Source organism: Myotis yumanensis, unplaced genomic scaffold, assembly GCF_028538775.1.
Source record: "Myotis yumanensis isolate MYYU_CA2020_CCGP unplaced genomic scaffold, mMyoYum1.0.hap1 SCAF_9, whole genome shotgun sequence".
NCBI classification, from domain to species: Eukaryota; Metazoa; Chordata; class Mammalia; order Chiroptera; family Vespertilionidae; genus Myotis; species Myotis yumanensis.
The window spans coordinates 73,529,074-73,553,935 of record NW_027223760.1 but is presented as its reverse complement, the minus strand read 5'-3'; the positions used below and the strand labels follow the sequence as shown (position 1 = coordinate 73,553,935).

Genomic DNA, 24,862 nt, shown 5'->3' with positions numbered 1-24,862 from the left:
TAAGGGATGGAGACTAGCAGAAGCCATAGGGTGGGAGGAGGTGGAATTTTAGAAGTCAAGGAAAATCTCTCTGACCTGAGAACAGCTTGTGTTAAGATGTGAATATTCTAAGGCAGGAGAGTTCTTGGAAAGCTCAAGGAAAAGCAAGAAGTGAGCACAGCTAGGGCTGAGTGCATCAGGGAAGACAAGCACGGAGGTGGCCCTGGTGAGGTCATGTAGGCCCTTGTAAGCCATGTTGGGACATAAGCTCAATGTTCACCAGCGCATTCGCTGTTGTAGGCAATTTCCACCACAGGGGATTGTGATATCCAGCTCCTGCTCCCTGAAAGCTTTGCAAAAATGCTCCTTCAGGGCCCCTCATATCAGCCAGGAACAAATGTGTGGGTCATTGGCATCGTTCAGAAATCCCTGGAGATTTCCTTAGGAGTTTTAAGTGAGTATAGCTACAAACAGACATGAAGTTAAGCAAACTCCAAGGCCAATCTCGGCGGTAGAGCCTTTGAAAATATAGCTCAAGCAAAACTAGTTCCAGTTCCCAAAAAGACCTTCTAGTCTGTGAGACAAGAGGTGGGGTTCTCTGATGTGAGTTTATAAAAATCTTTTACAAAACCCACAAGTGTAATACAAAGATTTTGGCATTGGAAGCTTTTCTGCCAAAAACTGTGTCTGAGAGAGAGAGGAGGAGGATTGCAGATAGCCTAGTGGTCCACTGCTTTATTAGTTTCATAGCAAATATTCTTATTTTTTTTACTAAAGGAAATACTTCCACTGAAAGAGTATATTCTAATTACTTCTCTGTAGTTTAAAATAATCTCCAGATCACCTGCCTCTTGTATGAGAAGAAAATTAGTTCCACATGTTTGCATTTTTGCTCCAACTATGTAAATTTATAAAAATTCTTTCATATTTTAAATTCATTTGTTATTGTATTTAAGCACCTATTGATGGAAAAATTGATGTCTTGTTATTTCCTCTGCTGTTTATTTTTAGCCAGATTGAATGACAAATATAGTAAGTACAGCTTGTTTTTAAGTTTAGGTCAACAATAAGTAATTACAATTCTTTATTTTAAATTTTAATGGTGACATTTTCCAGGGGGAACAAAAATGCTTCATTTGTGACTCCAGATTTCCATACGATCCGCACACCCATCCCAACAGCCACACCATTGAGAATGTGATTACAAGTTTTGAACCAAATAGAGAAAAGAAATGGTGGCAATCCGAAAACGGTATGAATAAGATCCTGTCCAATTTTTTCTTCGTATTTTTAATAAAGTGTCTTTCTGTATGATTTTAACAGTGTCAGGCAGGGAGTTTTTTTGAAATGGAACAGTATCCACCAGAATGTAGAGCCCTGTATAAGAACAAATTTCCTTTTCATTTTAAGAAAGATTATTTTTTTTCTAGAGAAATAGAAGTCTATTTTAAGCACATAGCTCAGAATGTTTCACTCTTTCCATGTATGAGAAGAAAATATCTCTGCATTCTTTTGTTCTTTGTAAAAAAATAATGAGGAAATTTATGAGGTGTTGGTAAATAAAGGCTAATAGAAAACACACTAAGTGGAATTAATAATGCCAGGAAAAGTCTCAGAATTCACGCCATGTGCTTTTCCTTCTTCAACACATGAAGGAAGAGAGAAAAATGACACTTTGCTTCTTCCCACAAGCCAAAGGTTTTAATATAAAAATTGAATTGAAAGGATAGTTGGCTACTGACTGAAGTTCTCTCCCTTCTGGATTTATGCCCTTCTCTGGTCACGATCAACTGTGATATTGAACCTCACACTGGCCCTGGCTATTCTAAGTTTGAACCTGACTGGGGATTCCTCATGTCCCCGCCCAGCTTTGGGCCTTATGTGCTTAAATCAATGTAGACTGGCTCACTCATGATGGCTCCTCTTCAACCTGGCGCCAGTTTTGCTTTATAGCTGCCTAGACTCACATGCCAGCGTTTGTCCCACATCTCCTCTCAGAAGGAATCCCCTCTGTCACGGCTGATTACATAGAACCAGGGTTCTCAACCAAGCATTTTAGAGAGGAAAAGGAGATCTCCTTCCTGGAAAGGGTGAGGAGCCCATGATAGAGCCTGGGATGTGGCTGCCCGCTCAGCAGCAAACCCTTCCCCAGCCGCTCACGGGAAGGTAAGCTGCCCGCCGTTCACAGCAGCCCAGCCACTGTGCTGTGGAGCTGTGCTGTCCAGTATCGGGGCCCTAGCCACATTGCTCCTGAGCACGTAACACATGGCTAATTCAAACTGAGATGCGCTAGATGTAGAAAACCATCCCAGATTTCTCACACTTAGTTTGGGGTGAAAATGTGTGAAAACATTGCTAATTTTTAAAATATTGATGGCATGTTCAAATGAGAATATTTTTTATTTATTGGGTCAAATATATTAAAAATAATTGCACCTGCTGAAATGTGGCCGCCAGAAAAATTTAAATGACACCAGCGACTCATATTTCTGTTGGACGGTGCACTTGAGCCAGATCAGAGCCTCCACCGGGTCCAGATTAGGGCCAGTCCTCCGTGTCCATGATGAGGTGATGGCAGCGAATAGCCTCCGTGCAAAGTCCTGGCCAGGACAGCTCCGTCTTCTCAGCTACAGAGGAGCCCACAAATCCTCACCCCAAAGGAAGGCTCTAAGCTGTGTTTTATGCTGACTGACAATGAAACTGGTGCAAATGATTGTTAGCAGCTGTTGGAAGGATAGGGTGTGTCGATTGTACCACGCCCTGGCTTGCTAGCTCACACTTGTGTGTAGTCAAGATGTGAGTTCAAGGACATGAGCCCCATTATTTCACCTTTGGGAACTGTCCCGGAACTCCTTTGGTGGTGTATAATACTGCCACACGGTGGCCATGGGCATGGATGTGGGCACAGCCTGGGTAAATCCCATATTGCTCTCCCATAGACCTTCTCCTGGGCATGGAATGGCATGGAAACCACTCCAACAGACTAGGAAAGAGTGTTGATCACCAGCCATGGGCTTTCAAAGGGTTTTATTATAGACAAGCCACAGTGAGGGGTTAACATGACAAACAGGGGTCTCTCAAAATCACTGATTTTCTCCTTTCTGGATTTTTCTTTAGGTCTTGATCATGTCAGCATCAGATTGGACCTAGAGGCATTGTTTCAGTTCAGCCACCTGATTCTGACCTTTAAGGTACAGATGTGTAGGTCTGCTGCCCTTTTTATCTACTTACCAAATGCTGGGCTTACCTGAAAGTTTGCTTCCTTGCTTCCTTGCAGAGCACAAAAAGCTGTTTATCCCCGGGCTCCAGCTTTGTCATTGGGGTTTTTGTTCTTGAATTGAATCAAAATGCCACTGCTCATTAATTAGTAACTTACATGGTCAACGACAACAAAAAAGTCTTAGAAGATATAGCATGAAGAAAAATGTCAAGCACTAGGGAATAGAGACCACAGAACAAGAAAGGTACTTTCAGGCAAAAAGGGCAAGAACCGGAAATTGCTTAAGGAAATATGGAATGATTGTGATCAAAAAAGGAAGAAAAATTAAAGGGTCTTTGTTAAGGTTGCTGAGGTGCCAGAGAAAATCCTGTGCTATGGTCATTCTCTAATCATGCATCAAAATTCGAATTTTGATGTCAGGCCTGCTGCTAAGTTGTTGTTAAAAAAAAATGAATATAAAATAAAAATTTGTTTAAAAAAAAAAACATTAGCCTTTGCCCCCAAAGAGCTCACAATCTAGTCATGGATACAAATTTATATATTTATATATAAAGCACATATATAAATTTAAAATCATAATACGGGGTGATAAGTACATAGACATATTAGAATGGTGGGGTAGTTCATTGACAACACTAAATCTGCTCTGGGGAGCCCAGATAAGCTTCATGGTAGATTTTCAAGGATATAAGGGTTTGCCAGAGGGAAAGCATCCTAGCCACCCCCCCCCCCCCAAAAAAAAGAAGAAAAAAAACATGCAAAATGCTGTATAAAATATCCATTACATTAGCCTTTTAAAAATTAATATGCCATCTTTCTCCAATTAATAAATCACATGGCCATAAACATTTTTAAATGGAATTAGATCTTAGGGCAAAATATGTGCTCATAAATACTTGCCCACTTTTGGAAAGAGATTTGGTATGTTCACTGTATAGAGATTTTAAGGGATACAAATAAAGTTTGAAAACAGAATTAGAAAATATGTTTACTGTGAAGTGGTAATTAAATCTCCCTTTGTGAAGTATTACAAGTTTAACTCGTTTTTCCATAGACTTTTCGGCCTGCTGCAATGTTAGTTGAACGTTCCACAGACTATGGACACACCTGGAAAGTGTTTAAATATTTTGCAAAAGACTGTGCTACTTCCTTTCCCAGCATCACATCTGGCCAAGCCCAGGGCGTGGGAGACCTTGTTTGTGACTCTAAATATTCGGATATTGAACCCTCAACTGGCGGTGAGGTAGCATTTCCTTTCTTGGATTCCTCTGCTGTAAATTAAGCCTGTTGTGGTTGTTGTGAATGTGGTTGATTTAGATGAAAGCAGTGCTTGCTGAAAAATAACTTGAGCTGTTGGGTTTTAAGAATAACAGTTTAAATTGAAATGAGTCCTGAATTCATCTCACATTCAGATAAATAATAAATACCTTCTAAGAAACAGTCCTGCACAGTGTCCAGCTGAAGGTGAGTGGGGAGTAAATCCAGGCTGGGCGCCAGGGCCTGGGGGATTCAGAGGGAGGAGCATCTGTTTCGAACCCTTGCAAGGGAGTGTGTAGGCGAGTGCAGCCCTGGACTAGTTGTCTCGTCTCATCTTAATCTACAAACCACCACTCAGGTGGAATCTGCCAGGAATCTCCCCCTGAACAACGCTGGTAACTGGCAGAGGGTCAGGGTGGGAGTGGGGTTGGCAGGTATTATGTGTCAGGTGTCGTAGAAAGAATTGGTGGTCGGCGGTCGCTCCAGAATTCCCTGCCAAATCCAAATTGGTCATGACTTGCTGAGCTGTGACCCCATCACTCCACCCCAACCCAGAACAGGAGCCCTTCTTGGGAATGGTGTCACAAAGGCTCCACCGATAACGACTGTTTGTAACTTTCCTTTTCCTTCCTGGTGCTTTTACATATTCATATGAAAACCCAATGATAGCTTGTATCCTGTGCTAGTTGGGAGGCAATGGCTCGGCCTGCGGGTAAGATCAGGATCTCTTATATAAGTGTATACCCTTTAACAATCAAGTTCTTGGGTAAAATACTTATATTTGCCTACATTTGTTTTACAGGTTGTTTTTAAAGCTTTGGATCCCAGCTTTGAAATAGAAAACCCCTACAGCCCCCACATCCAGGGTATGAATTGCTTTATATTTTTCACATCCATTACTTTTCTAAAAATCTCATGTTAGAAGTGTCCTTGTCATTACATTTCTAGAGGACATTAAAGGGGTGTCAGTCAAGAAGGGCGCCTTGAACCGATACAACCTCAATGCACTTTGGTTCGTTGTTTTTATTATGATTTTCCTTTCTCTAGACCTTGTTACATTAACAAACCTGAGGATAAACTTCACCAAGCTCCACACCCTTGGGGATACTTTGCTTGGAAGGAGCCACAATGACTCCCTTGATAAGTACTACTATGCTCTCTACGAGATGGTGGTCCGGGGCAGCTGCTTCTGCAATGGTCATGCTAGCGAATGCGGCCCGATGCAGACGGTGCCGGGGGATGTGTTCAGCCCTCCAGAAATGGTGAGTCCCCTACCTTCTGTCCTGTCCTAGTGCTCCATGTAGATCGGACTTTCTGCCTGGGAATCCACACAGTGCCAGCCTGTGTCGGGGCAGGTCTGGTTCAGCCTGGCCTGGCAAAGCCTTGTGGATTCTGCCACTCACGGGCATTGTTCAACTCATGACCAGAATGTCTAACTATGACTTTAAGGTAGCCCATCTTGCTCTCTCTTTGCTATTTGTTTTTTTTAGGGAATGGAGATTTGGTGAGGAGGACCCATAAGTTTACATGCATTCCCTCACACAAACTTATTGCTGGTTTACTGTAGCCAGTGCCATGGTGTTTGAATAATAGCTGCTATTGTAAGGATGGTCACCCCAAGTAGCAACCTTACACCATGATGACTGTGTCCTCCTAGTGCCCATCTCTCCCCTTCTTGGGACTAGTCTGAGGGAGTGATGTAGTAGGAGAATTGTATTGTCATGCAGAGTCTTGGGGGTGAATCTACTAAATAATTTAAACTAATCATAACCAGACCAGGCATCAGACAAGGCTTGAGGCTGAGGCTATTGTACCTTCTTACTCAGCTCTCTCCATGTTTCAGTGGAAATAGAACTTCTCCCTTTGAACTTGGTCATTTAGGGCATTTTATGGAGAATCACACACCTTTCTCCAGTTTCTTTCTGTTTTCTAATTTCCTCTTTTCCCTTATGCTTCTAAACCACCCTGGACACACACGCACGTGTACACACACACACACACACTACACACATCATCCTACCCCTCATCTTGCTGAGGGCTGCAATGTGCTGCCCTGACACTAGCATTCAGAAATACCAAAAAATTTATTGTAAATGTTTACCAAACGTCTTCAATTTTTTAATTGTAAAAGCTATTGCATCTAAATTAAAAAAGATAGTATAGGTTGATATTGTAACTATCATATGGGAAACTAAAATTCAAAGAGGCCCGTGGCCTGGTATTTCATTTTCCATTTAAAGAACTGCAGTATTGCCTGACCAGTGTGGCTCAGTGGTTAAGCATCGACCTATGAACCTGGAGGTCATGGTTTGATTCCCAGTCAGGGCACATGGCCGTGTTATAGGCTCGATCCATAGTGTGGGGCAGGCAGGAGGCAGCTGATTAATGATTCTCTCTCATCATTGATGTTTCTATCTCTCGCTCCTTCTCCCTTCCTCTCTGGAATCAATAAAAGTATATTTTTAAAAAATAATAATAAAGAACTGCAGCATCCTCAAAGATGAGCCCTCCTTTCACACTGCTTGCTTGTCACACAATGCAGGTCCATGGCCGGTGTGTCTGCCAGCACAATACAGATGGCACGAACTGCGAGCGGTGCCAGGACTTCTTCCAGGATGCGCCTTGGAGGCCAGCCGCCGGCCCCCAGGACAGCACTTGCAGAGGTGAGTGGGGAAGAGTCCTCAGCACAGACTGAGGACTTTTTTTTGTTCGTTTGGACTGCGGCAACGAAGGTGGTGAACCGGAGCTCCCAGCTCCAACTGCGCGATCTGCTGATGTCTCCCGTTATCTCACATGGAAAAATCACCACCGTATCAAACCTTCACACCAAAAACTAACATGAATTTGAAAAATGAAACAATATGATTGTTGGGTGAGCCCTTTCCAGGGGAGGGACCGAGCCATGTAATATCAGTGGGGATGGTACCAATCCAGGAATTGGGTGAGGACTAGATTCAGTACCAAGATCCCTACTATTGTCCTGAATCACCAGACATTCCATGAATGTGACCTTAAACTCAGATGTCAGATAATAGGAGAAATGAGGTCTAGGTTGAGTTTGACTGGTTATTATACATTTTATAAAATGTTTAGGCTAATAAAGTGCAGGGTTTTTTGTTATGTACTTGCTGCCTCTAAATTTTGATAAACTTCCGAACGAACTTGTTATTGCTTCTGTTCCCAGATTTGGGGAAAATAAGATTGAGCGGGGAGGAGGTCACGAGGAGAGCTCATGGAAAAGCCCCATCCGTGCGTCACGTATACATGGCCCAGCACATGTTCGTGCCATTTATGGGGGGAAAACAAACACGAACAGCACAGACACTGCCACGAAGACAGACAAATTCCCCCAAGCAGACTGCCTTTCCCTAGCTCCTGGCGCCGCCCCGGGTGGGTGAAAGGCCCTGCCACCCTCCCAGCCTCCGGCCCCCGGAGAAGGAGAGGCGGCGAGGCTCAGTTTTAACATCTTCCCTGAGAAGCCCAGGGCCTGCAGAACATGCGATGTAGAAAATTCAAACTTACAAAGTAAAAGTATTCTTTACCAAACAACAATAAGAGTATTGCACTTTAGGGTTTCTGGATCACCCAAAGGATTTACTTTTGTTTACCTGATTTAAAACAACAACACACACACACACCTAAATATTAAACGTTTTGGGGACGCATTTCAGAAAGAGTATATGGGCAGAATAAGAGTCCTTAAAGACCTTTGAAAGCACCTAGTTTAACTGTTTGTATACCTGTGTCCATAAAAGAAGGTGGAGGCTGAAGAAAGAGGAGGGGGGATGCAGGGTTCGTGTGTGGGATACCCGCCAGGCTGCTCCCCAGACCCGGGTGGGCCTCGCAGTGACTCTCTCCTTTCCCAGCTTGTAGCTGTAACGGCCACTCGGACCGCTGTCACTTCGACATGAGCGTGTACCTGGCGAGCGGCGGGGTCAGCGGGGGCGTGTGCGAGGACTGCCAGCACAACACCGAGGGCCAGCACTGCCATCGCTGCAGGCCCCTTTTCTACAGGGACCCCCTCAAGGCCGTCTCGGACCCGTACGCGTGCCTTCGTGAGTCCCCAGCCTCTGACCGCTCCCTCCCTTCCCACTGGTTTGAGCAAATGCTGATGGAGCAGGTCTCCTTTGGCTTAGCAGCACCTCCAAATGGCCCTCTTAGGGGCAGTGCGAGTTTGCAAAACCGCTTTAACGCTAAGAGCGTTTCTTTCTCTTCGCAAATTGGGCCAGATAACTCGGGTCCCTCGTGGTAGTCTTGCAGCAGTGGCTTATAGTGGAGAACCAGGAAACTATTCTGGATTCAACCAGGAGGGGGCAGAGGGTTTCAGAGGATGCCTAGACACCTGGACTTTCCCAGAGGTCAGCTCCAGCAAGGAGCTGGCTGCTGACATTAGCTACATTTGACTACTGTAGGCCATTCAACTATGTTGTTAAGATGCATGAGCTAACTATTATTACCTTGCTTCTTTTTTAAAAAATATTTTTTATTGATTTTTTTACTGAGAGGAAGGAAGAGGGATAGAGAGCTAGAAACATCGATGAGAGAGAAACATCGATCAGCTGCCTCCTGCACACCCCCCACTGGGGATGTGCCCGCAACCAAGGTACATGCCCTTGACCGGAATCGAACCTGGGACCCTTGAGTCCGCAGGCCGACACTCTATCCACTGAGCCAAACCGGTTACGGACCTTGGTTTGTTTTTTTTTAACCTTAACATGTTTTTCCTTTTATTTCTAATCTCAACTTTTAAAAATAAAATATTTCAAGCATATACAAAATAACAGAATAATATAGTAAACACCCTTATAACCAACAGCAGCTTTGTCAAAACAGAATGCCTTACCCTATCATCTTCAAGACTTTAATAAAACAGGACAGGTACTAGTGATGTCCTAGGTGCACATCTGTCCCACTATGTTTGGTAGTTATCACCATACTATTTTCACATGTTTTATCTACAAACAATATATGTATTGGCATATTTTCAAGCTTTAGATAAATGATATTATGTTGTGTATCCTTGAGTATTTCATTAAACACTATATGTTTAAGAGTTTTCCTTATCAGATGGCCCTAATTTTCCAATTTTAATTTCTGTGGCCTTATCAGGTGGCCCTAGTTTTCCAATTTTAATTCCTTCCTTCCTATAAATGCAACAAAATCTATTTGTCCATTTTTCTTCTGATGCTACAATAACCATATACGTGGCCTTGTGCACATGCACAAAGACTGTCCCTAAGAGTCATATCCAGGAGTGGAATTACTTGGACATAATATGAACTTTTTCAAATTAATTAGATAATGCTGATTGTCCCCTAAGCGGGTATACCAATTAACAGCCCAACCAACCGTGTATGAGAGTGCATGTCGCTCTGTATTCTGGCCAACACTTGGTTTGATCACACTTTAATTTTTGCTACTCCACTAGTATCTCACCAGTACTTTAATTTACATTTCCTTGCAGGAATCAGACCAGAGTAATGCATACAAAGCACCTAGGCCCCCAAATTTAAGGAAGCACCATTCTCAGAGTCATGTAAGCATAGGGTTGCCACTTGCACTAACCTGACAGTGAGTGCCTCCTTAAATGTTGTGCCCTGGGCACCTTGCTTTCCTCTCTCTAATCCCAGCACTGCTCTCATTATTGCGTAGATAAATACTCCAACCTGATTTCAAACACACAGTGCCAGTTACAGATAACTCTACTGTAAACTAACAAGTTAGCCCACTATTATTTCATAGATGCTGGTGGAGGACATGAAACTCCTGGGTCAAAGACAAAGGAGTTTATTACTCACAGCACAGCAAGCAACAAGACGCTTGTGTTGGTCTGAGTTTCCAGGTCCCCAAGCCCCAACTCCCATGGGGCAACTCAAAGGCTACCAGATGGTTCCTGTACACCTAATGGGTTTACCTCATAGCCAAGGAGCACTGGGAGAGGATTCATTGCTTTTGTAGCAGTGGAAGCAAGCTCGTTCTTTGTCTGGGAGGAAAGGTTTCCTCGTTGCTCAAGGTAGCTGGCTGCAAACACAATCTTGAGCTATGGCCTGGATGAAGAGCAGTCGGGCCTTGCGTTGTTGGCACACTCAGCAAAAACGTTCAGGTGCCCAGTACCCAGAAATCCTGCTTCTTAGGCTCTATCATCAATAGGATGTTATATTGGATGGGGGACTTGCTATGAAACTACAATTTCAAACTTTATTAATCACAATACATAAAATGAAGTCTTACACAAAAGTAATTCAGTAGCTACCTGAACACATACAATATTCTAGATTTCAAACTTTAAACCATCTCAATGTATAAAAAGCAGACATGATGTTTTTTTCTCAGATTACTTAGTAGGTACCTAACTGCATGAAATTTCACCTTACAAGGCCTGTTTAAAATTGATACAAAGAACTGGATTCTCAGGAGAAACATTTTTTTTAATCTCTGTCCTAAGTATCCTACATTTTTTTACCGGAATCTGTAATTACACACACACACACACACACACACACACACACACACACAACTTAAAAGAAAATGAAATTGCTCTCCTAGGTACAATCAGTAAAATATAATGATTTGAAACAGGTAATCCAAGAGTATGGAAAGAGATTGGGAATAACTAAACCAAGTGTTTTGAACACATTGAACAAAGTCTTGTTCCTTCAGAACCACGATCAACTAGATGGTGCTTTTGAAGGAAACCAAGGGAAGAAAACGAGTCCCCCTGATATGAAATTAAAAAGCCGTGCTTTGTAAATAAGTTGTTTCTCAAGGAAAGGCAGATGAGGAGCTTGTAAAAACTACCATCACGAGACTCCCAGCTTCTCCCACTTTACCTAAACACATGTTTATGTGTGTGCGTGTGTGTCTGTACAAATGACGTGTTTTAAGACTGACTAGCAGCAATCTCATATAAATTTTCTCTAAGTTGTTTTTGTTTGACTCTAAATATTTACATAATCTGACTCCACACATAAGAGTTGACTAATTTTAAGTCTTCCATGAGTAAAACACAGTCAAATGTGATACAGGGAAAAAAAAAAAACCACACACACACACACACACACACACACACACACACACACACAAAGATTTGGTAGACTCAGCCACTGATAATAAAAGTTTGTTAGAATTAAGTTGTGTATCACCAAGAGGTTTTATGGAAATTCTATCTTAAGGGCCCTGACATAGGGTTATTTCAAAGTAAAGTTACTGCCCTCTCACCCACATCCCCAACGGATGCTTCTGCACATAATTAAATTATACTCTGCAATCAGCACTGACCCTTTGGAGAGTCTCCCAAATAAAGCCGAGCCTCTTCCTTTTGGCTACTTCTAAAATGAATCCAGTTTGTTCCTTCCTTTCTAGAAGCAACTGGCTTTAATTACAAAAGAATTGTGGTCTTTCCAAACTAAACAGAACCCAATGCTGTTTTTCCATAGTAAGATTTTCTCACCAGTCACAATCCAATAGCAAACAATTGAAATCCAAAGATTCTGTCAGACAACCAAGCGATTGCTTCAATGACGCCAAGCAATGGGTTTGACTAGATTTTATCACTATAACCTAAATGGTAGTTATGTAAACATAGCCTTAGACCTGAGGGTGTTATTTTTATTAATCTAAAGCAAACATGTATAAATGTGAATAGAATTGGTCCTTAGAATCAAGATATTTATTTAAAATTGTTTTTTGCATTCCTTAAAAGTGGAATTCCTTGAAAACACAGCACCACAAAGATACAAGAGACCATGGTGGTCAGCTGATGTCTCCAACTTGTCCTCTAAACCAAACACCTCTGCCTGGACCCCTCTGCTGATGAAAGGGTCACTGCTCTCTTGGGCAGCCCTAACCCTTAGAGAGTTCTTCCTTATACTCAGTTAGGTTCTCCCTTTTGTAACTTCCACCCTCTGGAATCATTCACACTATCAGCATCCTTTATCCTGTGACATTCCTTCCTTCAGTTGTTCAACTGTCTGCAGAAGAAAGCAGGGAAGGGGAAGTTGTACATTAGTTGCTCCTTCGCTACAGGTGACGGTTTATCTCATTTTCCAGAATCTCTTCCAGGTTTTGCCCCACTAGCAGGCATCCCAAAAGAAAACAGGATATGAACATTTCTTGCTCTTGCCCCTTTGTTTCTTGTAGGTGCTCCTCCCAGGAGCAATTCAGTGGCACAGTATTGTACAACCACCACCGCTGCTCCAAAACATTTTAAGACCCCCAAAGGAATCAATCTATTTTAATGTCCAGTTCTCACAATAGCCATCTTCCTCTGGTCCAAATCTCTTTTTTTTAATGTATGGAATTTTTCAACATTTTCCAAGACCAGAGATCTAAGAGATATTTCTGAGCAGCCCTTATCCACTTGTCTAATTATTTAAACATATTTAATGACTTTTAAAAAAGTAAAATAGTTATATCATGAGTAAAATGCTATGCTTACGTTTCAGGCTTCCCACAATTTACCGTTAACTAAGATAATGCATGTCTGTGTCCCCAGCTTGTGAATGTGACCCAGATGGGACCATATCGGGTGGCATTTGTGAGAGCCACTCTGATCCTGCCTTGGGATCTGTGGCTGGCCAGTGCCTGTGCAAGGAGAATGTGGAAGGAGCCAAGTGCGACCAGTGCAAGCCCAACCACTACGGACTGAGCGCCACTGACCCTCTGGGCTGTCAGCGTAAGTCGACAGTGGCTGGGCAACCAGCCTGGATGTTTTAAAGCCTGGGGCTGCCTGTCAGCTTTAAAATCTGGTCATTGCGCCCTAATCGGTTTGGATCCGTGGCTAGAGCGTCGGCCTGTGGACTCAAGGGTCCCAAGTTCGATTCCAGTCAAGGGCATGTACCTTGGTTGCGGGCACATCCCCAGTAGGGAGTGTGCAGGAGGCAGCTGATCGATGTTTCTCTCTCATGGATGTTTCTAACTCTCTATCCCTCTCCCTTCCTCTCTGTAAAAAATCAATAAAATATAAAATCTGGTCATTGCAGTGTGGTGGTTGCCAGAGGGAAGAGGGTAGGGGATGAAGGGGGTCCTAATAAATGGTGATGGGAAATTTGACTTTGGGTGGTGGGCACACGGTGCAATATTCAGATCCTGTACCAGAAAGCCACACCTGAAACCTGTAAGATTATATTAACCAATGTCACCTCAAGACATTTAAATTTTTAAAAAAGAAAGAAATTAAAATTTGGTCATTGTAAATACCTAAGAGTCCTGCCAGCCTTTCAGGGTTTTTGTTTTGTTTTGTTTTGTTTTTGTTTGCTTGTTTTTGGCTACCATAGTTCTTTTATGCCTTTTCCCTTTTTATTAAGTTTACTGGGGTGACACTGGTTAACAAAATTATACAGGTTTCAGGTGCACAATTCTGCAACACATCATCTGTGCACTGTATTGTGTGTTCACTACCCCAAATCAGGTCTTGATTCATCATCATTTATCCCCCCATACTCTCCTCCACCTTCTCCAAACCCCTTTCCCCCAGAAATCACCACATTGTGCCACATTGTGTCCATAGCCTCTCAGACTTTAAAAGTGACACAAAAACTCCCATGAATTTTATTCAGTTCTTGGTGGTTTGCTGAGTTTGTCATAAGGGACCAGCAGGGGGTGCTCACATTTTTTCTGCTGGAGCAAACAGTGGAAAATGCCAGGAATTTAATGCCAAGTTGTGAAACCTTTAGAAAAATAGCCTCCACGAGGACTCTCCTACACAGATTTGTTAAAACACATTATGGGTTTCTGTAAAGACTGATGACTTCTTGAGCAATTTTCATATGATGGTTTCTTTTGGTTTTTTAAAATTACTTTTCCCTTTTCTTCTCACGTCCCTCCTAGTATTTTTATGTTCTCTGACAAAGAAAAGAAAAAATTAAAAAGCCAGGAGAGGAGCTACAGGGAGATAGAAAGAACCTCAGAGTTTTCTGGGGCCAAATGAAGAGACCCTTGGCTTTAGGATCACACACATTTTTTTTTAATTTTTTTTTTTTTTGCTAAAAGTATTACAAAGGGTATTACATAAGTGCCCTTTTTATCCCCCCCACCCTTGACAAACCCCTGCCCTCCCTTACCCCCCAGTGTCTTATGTCCATTGGTTATGCTTATATAGATGCATACAAGTCCTTCGGTTGATCTCTTACTCCCCTCCCTCCTGTCCCCCAACCCTCCCTGGCCTTCCCACTGCAGTTTGACAATCAGTTTGAGGCAGCTCTGCCTCTGTATCTATTATTGTTCAAAAGTTTGTAATGGTCTTTATTATCCATGAATGAGTGAGATCATGTGGTGTTTTTCCTTCATTGACTGGCTTATTTCACTTAGCATAATGCTCTCCAGGTCCATCCATGCTGTTGCAAATGGTATGAGTTCCTTCTTTTTTACAGCAGCATAGTATTCCATCGTGTAGATGTACCACAGTTTTCTAATCCATTCATCTACTGATGGGCACTTAGGCTGTTTCCAGATCTTAGCTATGGTGAATTGTAGGATCACACACATTTACAGCTGCCTGAGGTCTCAAACAGCTGTAGCATCTTCAGGGAATCCAGATAAATAAGGTCCCTTCTGTCACAGCCTCACACTCTATGTTTTTCCCACATAAAGAACTGTATGTTATTTGTATATTTTGAGAGCAGCTTGCTGAATCTTAGTGTGATAAAATTTTCTTCTTGAGTTTAATAGCAAAATTCAATTTCAGGAGAATGAATTACATAGTCAAACCAATTTCCCATCACACTTTGCAGAACTCCAGACATTTCCCCTAGCTCACTGACTGACTTTATGCCCTCAGAGAATAGACCAAATAGTGGTTTTTGTTTTGTTTTTATTTTTCTTTTGTAACAGCTTTAGTGGGGTATAATTCACATACCATGCAATTCACCTTTTAAAGTGTACAGTTCAATGACTTAGTATATTCAGAGTTGTGTAACCATCACTACAATCAATTTCAGAATGTTTTCATTATCCTGGAATGAAACCTCATACCCTTCTTCTGGCTATATACCCAAAAGATTGAAAGCACAGTCTGGAAGAGATATTTGCACTCATATTCATAGCAGCATTGTTCACAATGACCAAAAGGAGGAAGCAACTCAATGTGCATCCATGAATGAGTAGATAAACAAAATGTGGTATGTACTACAATGGAATATTATTCAGCCTTAGAAAGGAAGGAAATTGGCACATGCTACAACATGAATGAACCTTGAAAACATTATGCTAAATGAAATAAGCCAGATAAAAGAGGACAAATATTTTATAATTCCACTTACATGAAGTACCTAGACAAGTCAGATCTATACACACAGAATATAGAATGATGATTGCCAAGTGCTGGCGGGGGGAGGGAGAAATGGGGAGAGATGGTGTTTAATGGGTAGAGAGCTTCAGTTTTGCAAAGTGATGAGTTCTGGAGATTGGTTGCGCAGCAATGTGAGTGTACTAACCCTACTGAACTGTAAAATGGTAAAGATGGTCAATTGTATGTTAAATGTATTCTTGAACACAAAAAAGAAAAGAAAACCCACATTCTTTATCTGCTTAAATGGCAAAGATGATAATTTTTTAAAAATATATTTTTATTGATTTCAGAGAGGAAGGGTGAGGGAGGGAGAGAGAGGTAGAAACATCAATGATGAGAGAGAATCATTGGTTGGCTGCCTTCTGCACACCCCCTACTGGGGATCAAGCCTGCAACCTGCAACCTGGCATGAGCCCTTGACCAGAATCAAACCCAGGACCCTTCAGTCCATAGGCTGACGCTCTATCCATTGAGTCAAACCAACTAGTGCAAGATGGTAAATTTATGTTAAATGTATTCTGCCACAAAAAAAAATACAAACAACTTATACTCTTTATCTACTACTACGCTATTATCCCATTCCCCCAGCCCTCAGTAACACTAATCAACTTTCTATTTCTACTTATTTGTCTATTGTGAACATTCCATAAACTGGAATCCTATAATTTGTGGTCTTTCAGGACTGGCTTCTTTCACTTAGCAGGGTTTATAAAGCTCATCCATGTTACAGCATGAATCAGAACTTCACTTCTTTTTATTGCTGGATAGTATTTCATTGTATGAATATATCACACTTCATTTATCCATTCATCAGTTGATGAACCTTGGGTTTTCCCATGAACAGTGGTTTTTCCTGCATGGGAAAGATATAGATCTTGTTCTGGTAGCATAATTTCTTAGTCTTCATAACATAAGCAGGACTCAGAAATGTCTATGTGCGGAAGAGAAAGGGGAGAGGAGAATGAAATGTAACAAGGCAGTAAGTGAGAGAGGAAAGAGATAGGGAAACAATAGGTGCATCTGCCAGAGAGGGAGCCGTTGGTAATTACTGTGACACTCAGATACCCTTGCGCCAAATCCACGGCCCAGCCAGCATCACTCAGGATAACAGTGCCAGGCACTCAGCTTGCATGACTTCCTCCACTTTCTTGTCTCCTCCTAACGGCCATCCAGTAGGTCTACACGAGGGCTCTGGGAGTGTCTGGCACTGGATTTCCTGTGCAGGGTTGTGTGCCAGACCGTCATCATGCAACCAGGCAGACAATGGGCTTGGCAGGTCTGGCTGCTCTGTGCTCTTGTGGCCACGTGTTTTGCTCAGTGTGGGCTACTAAGGACATTGACAAACGTGGGGAAATAGAAGTGAATGATTGTGTACCTGTGCTTTCAGCCTGCAACTGCAACCCTTTGGGGAGTCTGCCGCTCTCGACCTGTGATGTGGACACAGGCCAGTGCCTGTGCCGGCCCTTTGCCACCGGCCCACGCTGTGAGGAGTGCGCTGTACGTATTTGCCTACGATTTTCCTTGTAGGTCGGGATGCAGATTTCTATGCCATTGCCGAGGAAAGACTTGGTCTTGTTCATTGCTTTCCTTGTCCTATTGTATTTCTGTATTTACACTTCAGAAATCAGCAAACACTAGGAATCGGCCCCCACCCTCCCGCAGAGAGCTGGTTGTTAAACATTCACCAGCACGCCAACATTTACCAGATAGAACTGAACAGACCCAGGCACCATGTCAATATTTTGTTGTTTTCATTTTTGTTTGTTTCATTTTTATTGTGTTTTGCTTTATTGAGCTTCACAGATGTTCCTGGCTTTTAAAATTTTATTGTTAATTATACTTGACATTAGTTTCAGGTATACACAAAATAGTGATTAGATATTTTTATCCTTTACAAAATGATCACGATTAGTACAGCAGAAGCAATATAGCTCATGTCGATAGCTTTATCCTTTGTTCACCTAAAAGTGCCAAGCAGTAGACTATTTGAGCATTTATCTGCCCCCTCCTTCAGGCTCACCAGACCGTTGGGCCTCCTCTTCTGTCTTCTGTCCCCCACCCCTGCCACTCCTTGACTAAAAATACTTTGGATGAGCTCATTAAAAAAAACCAGACCAGAAAAAAAACAACAACTTGGATTTAAATGTATTGTAGGTTCCTGTGGGAAATAAACTCTTGGGTTTTTTTTTCACAGACTCCACTAACCATACGAGCATGTATGTCTAAAATTAGTCAAATAAGACATTTTTACTCCATAAGCAACGTGTTATGCAATTAGGGAGTTCAAACCCCACTCGTTTCTTTGTTCTCTGATCTTGGCAGCCCATCCTGACATTTTAGAGAAAGAAAAAACAAAAACTTAACCTAGTAAAGGAACAGTGACCTTGACGTGTCTGAAGAAATGTAGCTGGTAAATATGAAACATATGCCTATTAGGACATAGTTTTGTGCTAGCATGTTAAGTAATTTTACTGAAAACATATGAGGATGGAGCAGAGGAGGTGGGGAAAGAAACCATGGAAGTAGGGATGCAGAAGGCACTGTACATGAGCCAGGGCACGTCATCTCCAAGCTTTACTTAGCCACGTGAGCCACGCCAAGCGCGGTGACCATGTGTGGACAGCACGAAGAAGCATGCAGAGCTGTCTACCAGGATCCATGAAGACACCACGTCGGGTCCTTCCCATACATAAACCTTAGACTCAGGCTGACGTTTTTGATGGGCAGGTTAATGGCCAGTTTGCAATTAACCCGATTGTATTTGCAGAAGGAAAATAACGGAGCAGTGGGCACTTGTCCACTGTGACTGAGCCCATGCATCTGCCAGGTGCCCCCCATCCACATCTGTCCCATGGTGCCCTGGACCTGCGGAGGCGGCCACAGGACAGCATACCCTGCCCGGAGGGAGTTTCACAACCACATCCTGAGTGAAGCAGTCCCTTTCACATTGTTTGCGCCTAAACGGAAATTTGGTCTGGGGAAACTTATCAAAAGTCCTTTGCTGCATTTTGTAACAAATGATAACTTTGAAAGTTTAAAATAAATATTTTTGAGTAAAATTGGCCATAAAATTTTACCAAGATAAAAAAAAAAGTGTGGGTATTTAAGAAACCCATTTCAAACAATAGTTCCATGCCTAGTAAGAGCTTAATTTTATCTGAGCATGCTAAATGGAGATTTGAGGGGGAGGTATTTTTCTGAGCATTCTATAGTAAATCTTACTAGATTTAAGAAATAGTTGTTGGTTTTTCACCAGTTGTTTATACTGACTAGAGGTCAAGATGTTGCAATGATGAAAAGTCTTAAATAACAGAGCTGACTCTCTCAGGGAGAGAGATTATGCCAAAACTACTTTATTTATAAACAAGTGATTTTACTAAACTATGATATTCATATAAGAGTTCAAAATCAGTTTGATTGATTCTTTTATCCCAAAATGTTTCAGTATTGTGTAAGTGAAAATCCCTAGGGATTTTGCAATAAGGGCATCTGTTGGTTTTATAAAAGCAGTTGCAAACAGGCTAGTTGAAGGACTTCTCTTGACTGGCCTTAACCCAGCTTGAGGCTAAATTGGTTCTGTCGGAGGAACTGTGTGGTTTCCATTCAAGTCCTTGGAATGGGAGCTCTGTGTCCTTGAAGGTCATTACCAAGTGCATAGACAAAAAGGACTCCCATGTGATTGTTCAGGCTGTGTGGCCATTTGACAGGCATCAATTGAACTGTAGTGCATTCAATATTATAGGCCAAAGCAGCAAATATCTTCACACCGGAATCAACTGAGCACTTTCTCTTTGCAGGTCGGATACTGGGGACTGGGAAGTCATCTCCATGGGTGTTCTCCCTGTGACTGTGATATTGGAGGCGCTTATTCTAATGTGTAAGTCGGGAAAACGAATGACAACACTTGGTGACAATATTCCTCACTCAAAAAAAATATCACATAAAAGCACATTTTTTCTGATATGCTCATCGTCAAAGGTGAAGGAGTTTATTTCATGACAAGCAAAGGGCATTGAAAAGCGATGATCTCGAGACATGAACCAGAGCCCAGTTGACTTATTTTACTTGAAATATTTTCAAGGCTGAGATGACAGTTCTACTGCCCAGGTCTCCCTGAGAAGATGGGCTAGATGCCTGCAAACATGTGATCTGACCTGCCTAAAACACTAACTTTTTACCGCCCTGCAAAGAGATCCTAAGGTCTCCTTTTCCTGGTTTTAGAGCAGAATCAGAGCCACTAAGGAAAGAAGTGGCTACTTGGTTTCATGGATCTGGATTGGCTGTTCAAGACCAGACTTGTAGAGCCATGACCTCTCCTCCCCCTCCCTAGGAAACTGGATTGATCAATTCAAAGAATGGATCCAAACGTGGGGTACAGTTTGCTCGGCACTCCCATGCCTTCATTTTGTGTGTCCCCTCCACGTTTTTTCAGATGGATTTGTTTTTCCCCAGGTGCTCTCCCAAGGATGGGCAGTGTGAATGCCGCCCGCATGTCACTGGCCGCAGCTGCACTGAACCGGCCCCCGGCTACTTCTTTGCTTCTTTGAATTACTATCTGTATGAAGCCGAGGAAGCCATGCCGCTCCAAGGACTGGCCCCTTTGGTGCGTATTACATTTCCTTTCAATACAGGCTTCCTTTGGTGGAATGTCAGTAAATACATACAGCACGCCCTTGAAATCATGGGTAAGGTTCCTGGGAAAGCGTGGTTTTGCCCACAAACGCAGATCAGAGCAGAGTTTATTCTATCGTGGAACGGCAGATTAGAGAGACTCTTGAAGGCAGAGTCCGCATTTCATTGATCCGTCTACCCCAGTTCTAGCCTAGAGCCTGGGACATAAGGGCAAAGTGGGTTAAGTTGTGATAAAACAGACTTGACTTTTGCTCTTTCATCAGATAGAATGTGTTCATTGAGCATCTACTTGTCTATCTCCCCCACGACACTATGTGGATCCCATTCACCATTGTGGCACCAGTGCTTGTCACATGGGAGGAACTTGATAGATCTCTGCCGATGAATGGATGAATAAGGTACATGAAAGCAGTGTAAACATGCTCTCACCTCCTGAAGCTGCTCTGGGATTAGCCGTTGTCATCGAAGTCAGTCATGGTCACAGGAGTGTGTGATCGCAAGTGTCACTTCATCTCCTACAAGTCACATTCCTGTGGGATATGTCAACATAAGACACATCCAAACCTGTAAGAATTTTTATCAGTTTATTTGAGCCAAACTGATGACAGTTGCCGGGAAGCAAAATCTCAATGGATTGAGGAAATGCTCCAGAAAATGGCAGTTTTACCACTTATTTTATACATTACAGTCAGAGGAGGAGACGTAAGGGGGTGACATGAAATTCATTGGTGATAGATTAGGGAGGTGGGAGCAAGCAGAGTGGGAGAGATCTCTGGGATTGGATAAAAAGTAAAGCAAATAGACACATACTTCTTTTCCATAGGTGGGTATAGCATAGTTAACAGTTAACAATTAACACGGTAACATTAACTAGGAGGGCTTCCCGTGGTTGTGCACTCTGGTGAGAGACTGTTCCCTGAGGGGTTTGGAAAAAGAGGATTTCTCAGACATTCCAAAGGTGTGTTGTCGTAGATGCAAAAAGACTACAGACAGGCTCAGGGAAGGTACAGATTGACCTTTGTCGGGGAAGATGCCAGCGTAGGACATGCCTACCTGCCAGTTCAGACCATCCTATGTGTTGTTTGAGTTTGTAAAGCCGCCATGCAGGCCTCCCCTGAACTTGTCAGGTTTAGTGTGTGGCCCCTTTTTCATCCACAGATATTTTCCCTAAAAATACTTTTCTTCAAGTCTTGTTAGAAGCACAGGTTCACACATGTAAAACGATTAGAGAAAATACAAATTAGACTCCCATGCCATTCTTCAGCATGTGACTCCAGCCATATAAGGGATTATGACAAAGGGAAATGTAATGTGAGGTGAAAGGTAAGGTCTTGAAGGAGAGAAATCATGCGAAAGTTCATTCTGAAGACAGGATTTGGACAGGAAACTGGGAACTCATTCCAGCTTCCAGGGACTAGGTCATTTCCTGATGTCTCTTCCTTATCTGGACACTGATAGAAATTCAAAGACATAAAAATTCATAAGAGATAAGAAAGGCTACTAAGAGTCTTGGAATTTTCTCTTTTAGTGACTGGAATTAGGGCAGCTACAGGAGGCTTTTATTGTCCCTACATAGACTTACACCTGAGGTGGGTAAAATGGAAATGAAATAATTCAATGTCTGCATTCTTCCTGATGGTTTTTAACATTACATCTTTATAATGGTGATGAAAAGAGACTTTTGGAAAGGAATGTTGGTATTTATTTTTAGGCTATACCAAATAATAGAGAAATATCTATAATAATAAAAGCGTGATATGCTAATTAGATAGGACAGTAGAACGACCTTCCGGACGTCATTCTGTACGTCCTTCCAGATGAAACTGCAGCAGCGGGGATCAAGGCAGAGGCGGTTAGGGGCGATAAGACAGGCAGGCAAGTGGTTAGAGGCAATGAGGCAGACAGGCGAGTGGTTTAGGGACAATCAGGCAGACAGGCAGAGGCAGTTAGGGGCAATCAGGCAGGCAGGCAGAGGTGTTAGGGGTGATCAGGCAGGCAGGCATGCAGAGTGGTTAGGGGCAATCAGACAGGCAGGCAGGCGAGCGGTTAGGAGCCAGCGGTTAGGAGCCAGTGGTCCAGGATTGCGAGAGGGTTGTCCAGCAGTCAGACATCCCCTGAGGGGTCCCAGATTGCGAGAAGGTACAGGCCAGGCTGAGGGCCTCTAGTATATATATATATAGTTGCCTTGGCCCTGGCTCCTGACACAGAGCGCCTACATCCTTTGGAATTCCTGAGTAGTAAGAGCACTTAGGAACATCTTTTGTGCTAATATTTGGTCTTTGACCTGACTCCTGCTGCAGAGAACCTAAATCCTTTGGAAATTCCTGAGTGAGAAGAGGAGATAGGAGTGACCTTTGTTCTAGTGAGGCAACTCTTGATGGGCTCCTGGATTGCCTTGGGATGGGGACTGTCACCAGAAAGACCAAGCCATTTCCTTAAAAGCTTGAAACTTCCAGCCCCACCCCCATCCTCCAGGAAGGGGAGAGGGCTGGATATTGAGTTAATACCTGTATAATGACGCCTCCATAAAAATCCCAGAAGTACTGGATTCAGAGAGCTTCCACACTGGGGAGCACATTCATGTGCCGGGAGCAGAGTGCACACCAACTCCAAGGGGACAGACGCTCCTGTGTCTGGGACCCTTCCAATCCTCACCCTATATATCTCTTCATCTGACTGTTTATCTGTATATTTTATCATATCCTTTATTATGTAATAAAGCAGCAATTGTAGTATTTCCCTGAGTTATGTGAGCTATGCTAGCAAGTTGTTAAACCCCAGGAGGGGGTCACAGGTAACAGCCTCTACTGCTGATTGGCATCTGAAGCGGGGAGGCAGTCACATGGGAGTGATCTCATGCTAATGTTATCAGTGGAAATGGAGTTCTTGGGGTGCCTCAGGGAAAAGAATTTCCTGAGACTCCCACAGGAGGATGGGGTCTCATGGAAAGATTTATTGATGATGTGAAATTAAGGTGGTTCCCCTCCAAGATCCCATCTCTGTCCCGCCATGGAATCTTGTCTTCAGCAGGGCTAGAATTAAAGCCACTGTCCAGAGTTTTTGTTCCATATGAAAGTACAGTACAGTACAGCATCTGGCTGGCTTACCTGTGTTCCCAGCTGCAGTACATTGTGTGTGGGGTCCACACAGCCATGGGCCATGTGGCTGCTTAAGACCCTAGGACAAGTGAGCATACAGAGCGAGTACAGGTCATGGAGCAAGTGAGAGCAAGAAGAGGGATGGGGATTTCAACTTTCCAAGATGTTGAGCATTTGCAGTGGCTTCACCCCCCTAGCCAATGATCTTTTTCCCAGGCCATACTGACAGGCAAGCACCTTCCCTATGTCACCCCCACTTCACTGCACTGCACTGCACCCAAATCTTTTGTTTGATTCCTTCCCACAGTGATCTGCAGGGAATGGACTGGGGGTTCCCTGGGGAGCATGAAGCTGTAGCTTCCTGGTGAAGCTGCCCAGGTGATCATGCTTATAACATCTGACCTCCCATTTGCTCTCTTCCTACTATTAATATTAACAAGCTAGTTAATTATGACAATAACACTAACTCCAGGTAGATAGTGTCAGAACTGAATTAAATTGTAGGACAACCAGCTGGTGTCAGAGACTTGGGTATGGTAATAACCTCATACCTCTGGTGCTGTGAGTGTGGTAATAGTGTGAGAGTAGAGAAAAAACACAAGAGTGTTTGTCATATATCTATACTAATAAAAGGGTAATATGCTAATTAGACCGGATTGACCAGACATCTTCCGGTTGTCCTGCCTTCCTTCCGGACAAAGCCACGGTGGCAGGGGCCAAGGCAGAGGTGGTTAGGGGTGGTCAGGCTGGCAGGGGGGAGCAGTTAGGGGTGATCAGGCCAGCAGGGGAGGGCAGTTAGGGGTAATCAGGCAGGCAAGGGAGGGCAGTTAGGGGCGATCAGGCAGGCAGATGAGCAGTTAGGAGCCAGCTGTCCTGGATTGCGAGAGGGATGTCCGACTGTCCCATAGGGATCAGGCCTAAACTGGTAGTCGGACATCCCCTGAGGGGTCCCGGATTGGAGAGTGTACAGGCCAGGCTGAGGGCCACCACCATGCACGAATTTCGTGCTCCGGGCCTCTAGTGTATGTGTGTGTGTGTGTGTGTGTGTGTGTGTGTGTGTGTATAGAGAGAGAGCGACCATCCAACCAGCCGGTAGGTATGACATGCACTGACCACCAGGGGGCAGACGCTCAGCGCAGGAGCTACCGAGCTGTGGTGACTTGGCAGCGGTAGTTCTCTGGTGATGCATGCCAGAACTAGAGAAGAGGGAGCCCGATTCCTCATGGGGCTGCGCAATTCCACCTTTGGCCATTGTTTATGTTGTTGCTGGGGCATGTTGCCCCAAATCTGGTTTACTGCTGCCCCAGATGCGGTTGGCAGGGAGGGACCACAGGAAGTTGGCTCCAGGGCATGTCCGGCCCATCTAGCCCAGCCCCACCCTGCTAATTA

General features: G+C 43.3%; 1 protein-coding gene across 1 annotated transcript in view; it reads left to right on the top strand.

Annotated features, from left to right (window-relative positions):
• Positions 1 to 24,862, top strand: part of LAMB4 (laminin subunit beta 4) — an 89,473-nt gene that overhangs the window by 11,245 nt on the left and 53,366 nt on the right. The window contains exons 3-13 of the mRNA XM_070424671.1: positions 1,096 to 1,231; positions 3,097 to 3,170; positions 4,254 to 4,442; positions 5,259 to 5,322; positions 5,504 to 5,718; positions 6,999 to 7,119; positions 8,323 to 8,511; positions 12,951 to 13,130; positions 17,131 to 17,240; positions 19,541 to 19,620; positions 20,196 to 20,346. Of these exons, the coding sequence (XP_070280772.1) occupies positions 1,096 to 1,231; positions 3,097 to 3,170; positions 4,254 to 4,442; positions 5,259 to 5,322; positions 5,504 to 5,718; positions 6,999 to 7,119; positions 8,323 to 8,511; positions 12,951 to 13,130; positions 17,131 to 17,240; positions 19,541 to 19,620; positions 20,196 to 20,346 (1,509 nt within the window). The remainder of the gene's footprint in view (positions 1 to 1,095; positions 1,232 to 3,096; positions 3,171 to 4,253; positions 4,443 to 5,258; positions 5,323 to 5,503; positions 5,719 to 6,998; positions 7,120 to 8,322; positions 8,512 to 12,950; positions 13,131 to 17,130; positions 17,241 to 19,540; positions 19,621 to 20,195; positions 20,347 to 24,862) is intronic.